This window comes from Otolemur garnettii, unplaced genomic scaffold (genome assembly GCF_000181295.1).
Source record: "Otolemur garnettii isolate 467f Iridium unplaced genomic scaffold, OtoGar3 scaffold00089, whole genome shotgun sequence".
In the NCBI taxonomy this organism is placed as follows: Eukaryota; Metazoa; Chordata; class Mammalia; order Primates; family Galagidae; genus Otolemur; species Otolemur garnettii.
In genome coordinates this window covers 3,411,041-3,415,843 of record NW_003852484.1, presented here as the reverse complement: position 1 = coordinate 3,415,843, position 4,803 = coordinate 3,411,041, and the positions used below count along the sequence as shown (strand labels likewise).

Here is a 4,803-nt window from a genome sequence, read left to right as displayed (position 1 = left end):
TTTGAATCCGCCACCCTCGGTATATGGGGCTGGCACCCTACCCGCTGAGCCACAGGCACCACCCTCCTGCTCCTTAAGAGGAAAGTGCCTGAACTTGATGTGGCTGATGAGACTGGCCAAGACTTTGGGGCTCCCTTCCTTGGGAGGATGATGAGTGTTTCAGATGTTTTGAGAAGAAAGCTGTATGTAGATGTTGGGTAGGTAGTTAGCAGTATCTGCCACAGAACTGAAAAGAGGGTACTTACTACATTTGGAAAATAGGATATGAGCACCTTATTGAAAGTAGTTTAAGCAGGAGTAAGGGGATGAGGATTGTAAAGAGACCAAATTAGGAGCAAATGGAAGTTATAGATTTTTAAGAGTTTGCCAATGAAGGGACTATATTGATCATCACTTCATGGTTAAGCTCAGAAGACTTCTTGGTGGGACTCATTTTTCTATTTTTATCTACCTCCAGGAATTGTCTATTTTTAGTTTTTACCCTAGGTATTACCTATATTCTGAGACAAAGGAAAAATGATTTCCAGATCCTTTAGTTTCTAGACATCAAGACCATTGGCATTGACTCCATAGCAAGGATCATACTATATATTTTGAAAGGTAATACTCAAGAGCCACATATTTAATGGACCAGACAATGTCAAGCTGCACTGCTAGGTAGCTCTCCATGATTATTACTGAATTTTTTATCCTCCTTCTTTGGAGTGATCTCAAGTTAAAAATTTTCATTGTGACTAAAAATAGTGTACACATAATTGCTGAATTATTATATACATTACATACATGATACAGCAATTATGTATACAATAATTTTTGTGCAACTGAGAAGAGACATGGAAGCTATACATAGAACTCCAGTGGCTGAGAAGGATCTTAAGATGTTACTCACTTCACCTGCCAAATGATACCTAATTCATTCAATAGCAGGCTATGGGAAGTAAAGAGGATAGAAAAGAGAAGACCAACTTTCTTAAATTTTGGAAAATGCCCTTTTAATTAAGGGATGAGGAGTGTTCAGTGCTGTTCGTAATAATTTTGTTGAAATAAGTAAAAAAAAAAAAAAAAAAAAAAGCTCCAAGCAGCTGCTCTCTACAGATAGGACACAGGACAGATAAATGGAAAAAAAGAGTGAGCCATAGATTTTGTTTTTGTTTTTTAGAGTCAGAGTCTTGTTCCATTCCCCAAGCTGAAGTACAGTAGTATAATCATAACTCACTACAGCCTCGAGCTCCTGGGCTCAAGCAATCCTCCTGCTTCACTCAGCCTCTCAAGTAGCTGGGACTAAAGGCATGCACCAATATAACTGTACAATTAAAAAAAATTTTTTTTTTGGTAGAGACAGCAGTCTCACTATGTTGCCCAGACTGGTCTTGAACTCCTGGTTCAAGCAATCCTCCTGCCTGGGCCTCCTAAAGTACTGGGAGTACAGGTGTGAGCCGCCGTACCTGGCCAGAACCATAGCTCTTACTGCTCACACTTTTCTCAATGTAAAATACATCATCAACAAAAGATATGAAAGAAAATTAAAAATACCACTCTTTCCAAAAGACTTCACCTCTAAATTCTAGTCGCAAATGATCCCCTCCCCATAGCAACAAATGATACTAGTGGAGAACCACCTACTGATGTCTGGTCACCAATCTCCACATAGAGTAGCCCCAGTGATGAGGAGCTGACACCTACCATGGGGCTCTGAGTATATCCTTTGAAAGCCAACTCTGCACACCACATTGCAGAACTGGTGTGGAACCTGTTGAAACAGTCTGTGGCTCACGGGGTTCTTATGTGGTCTCCCTTCCATCATTTTCTTCTTTCTTTGGAAGGCAGCCATGAGAACCTCATTCTCTATCTTCTCCACCTACAACCAATGAAGAGAAAAACTGGAAGAGAGGCGGGAGAAATGCTCCTTATATCCCTACTGTACTGCTTCAAAAATAAAGGGGCTATATGCACATCAGCTAGCACAACAGGCTCTCTCCCGGCTTCTAACCCTCTCCTATTTTGACTTCTAGCTCTTCAAAATTCCCTGTTCCTTCTTTAATAAATTAATTTAATAAAAATTCACTGAGTAATCACTATGTGCCAGGCACTGGTATGAAATAAGTAGTCAACAACATAGTCTCTCTTGAAGCTTAAAGCTCTCTCTTGAAGCTCTTACAGGTCACAGTTTCGTGAGAGATAAAATAGGTAACTAATTATAATACAGCATGATAACTACTATTCTACTTCTTTCATTTTGCTCAAGGACAGGCAGATAGCTCTTTTCCAGATCTGGTATCTGTGGCTTCTGTATGTATGTCCTGACATCATTTCTATCTCCTGATTCCAACTATACCCTTCATACCTGCCCTTCCCTGCTGTCTGACTGACCTACTTCCAGGTTGATGAGCAGCTAGCTTAAAGTTAGAGTCGTCAGCAAATGAGCCTTTTTCTTTTTTTAGAGACAGGATCTCACTCTGTCCCCATCACTGCAGCCTTGAACTCTTGGGCTCAAGAGTTTGAGCCTTGGTCTCCCAAAGTGGTGAGATCGATCGCAAGCATGAGCCACTCCCCACCCAGTGCCAGGTGGGCTTTTCTTTTGGCTACGAGCCAAAAGTTAATTATTGCAAGATGAGCCAAACTATCCCTAATTAGGTATACCTTTATAACCTTCAAACCACATTTTTCAAACAGTTTCTGTTGATCCTGAATTTCTTGAGTTACATGCACTTCATATCTCAAAAAATATAGGACATTCTCTTCTTTGATTTCATCCTGGTGTTTTGGTTGCCGATGAGTCCATTCTCCTAAAAATGATAACATAAAACTTTGTCTCAAGGCTCTGCAAGCGGGAAAAAGAGTCTGTTATTTTCTCTCTCTCTCTCTCTCTCTCTCTCTGTGTGTGTGTGTGTGTGTGTGATCTTATTTGGAGATCATTGGAAGAGTTTGTAAAGAAATCTAATGAAACAAATTTAGAAATTTGGAGGAAGAGATGAGCTAGTTTAAACTGTATCCCTTGTGTTGTGTACGACATGAAAGTATAATGATACGAGATGTCATAGGATGAAATAGAGTGGTAAGAAATTCATCTTTGACTTGGATAGTGAGGCTGAGGAGATATGAGAAAAAAGAGCATTAATACATGCCCCTTCCCCACAAACAGTGTTGTATATATGTATTGTTTTGCTTATAAGAAATGTTCTTATCTCTAGCCCCAATGCCTATCAGCAAAAAAGAGACAGACATAAGAAAACATTAACTAAGGAATGACAGAAAAGGACATGATATCTAAATAACACTCCGAAGTTTTCAGAGAGATTTCAATCTCAAGCCTATTTGATTATTACAGCACCACCACTGAAATAATAAATATAATTTTACAAACAAGGAAATTCAGAGAAGTTATGTAATTTTCCCAGTATTATACAGCTAGTAAGTAATAATCTAAGATTATAAACCTGGCTTTCACCAGTGTATTCTACAAGCCAACAAGGCAAAATATATACTTAGAACATGCATCACTACTTAGAACATGTATACTACTCAACCATGAAGAATAAAATTTGGAGATTAAGAGACTATGGTGTCTTATCTTTGTTCCCTCCCTCTTCTCCTTTCTTTTCTTCTTTCCTATTTCCCTCCTTCCTTCCTTCCCTTTTTAAATTTAAGAGACAACCTGTTTTGTCCAAGGGAGGGAGCTCCTTATTGAACTAAATGTACAATGGAAACCAAAAAAAGGCTAATTTCTCTTGGTTTATTTTCAGTTTGACTTAAGACCAAGTATACTAACACAACCTAATCCCCAGGACATTTCTAACTGAGTGGGGCTCAATTTAACCACAAAAAGCAGTTGATAAACAGAGAAGAACTCACTACAGGGCCATGTTGTAAATCTGACAAAACACAAGGGACAAAATTCCATGGGAGGGAAACTCCAAAGCCAGGAAACTTCAAAGGAAGAGACTGTAAATTAACTCTGGAGAGGAAAAGCTCACATTTAGAAGGTGTAACATTAGAATGCAGTTCACTTTAGTTCAACATTTACTAAACCCCTCCAATATGCCAGGCTCTGGGCTCAGCACTGGGGATCCAAAGACCACAAACTTCTACAGTAAGAAGCACTCACTAGGAAGGAACAAAACATATATAGTTTGGCTTATCATATATATCACATATATCATTATGTTCCCTAACATACAAGGGAAGTGATGCCTAACTTCATTTTTTTAAAACACTTTATTGTTCTGATGGATATTTGATATTTCTTAGAATAACTCATCTCAAAATTATCTGTTGTTATTAAAGATCTTGATGTGATGAAGAAAGGGTGAGTCTGCATGAACCTGTGAAATGCTGCTGTGGAATAATATACTTAATCATCAACTACCAAAAGGGGCTTGCATGACTCTACATTGCCAACAGCTGGGAGAATGCCATTAATTTAAAGTAATGCTGCAAGCTTATAGGAGGTCAAAGTTTCTTTGTATTTTGTTCTCCTGAGCTGAACCTGGTGTCCGTTTAAACATCCACACTCATTGCAGCCCATAAACAAAGTGGAAATCATAATCTTGGTTCTCATACTTGTATATTATATTTAATATACATTTTTGACACTGGGTTTTCTGTGAAATGTGGATGCAACATTTAATGCAAATTCTCACTGGCTTTGACCATTTCCTCCTAAATTATTTTTATGAACATATTGTGAAAATAAGGTATCCTTTGAAATTTTGCATCTGAATCCTTGTATCTCTTACTAAATCTGTTCTCCACATAAGCAGTGATCTTCCTAAAACACAAGTCTGATTTCATCTCTGCTTAAAA

The 4,803-nt window shown here is 38.3% G+C and overlaps 1 protein-coding gene across 5 annotated transcripts in view; it reads right to left on the bottom strand.

The window, feature by feature from the left end:
- The window catches only part of PARP9 (poly(ADP-ribose) polymerase family member 9), a 33,681-nt gene that overhangs the window by 5,568 nt on the left and 23,310 nt on the right, over positions 1 to 4,803 (bottom strand). For all 5 annotated transcript variants that reach the window (XM_023516307.1, XM_023516309.1, XM_023516310.1 and 2 more), the window contains 2 exons: positions 2,641 to 2,786; positions 1,684 to 1,858 (listed from right to left, as the gene is read on the bottom strand). In XM_023516307.1, coding sequence (XP_023372075.1) covers positions 1,684 to 1,858; positions 2,641 to 2,786 — 321 coding nt within the window. The remainder of the gene's footprint in view (positions 1 to 1,683; positions 1,859 to 2,640; positions 2,787 to 4,803) is intronic.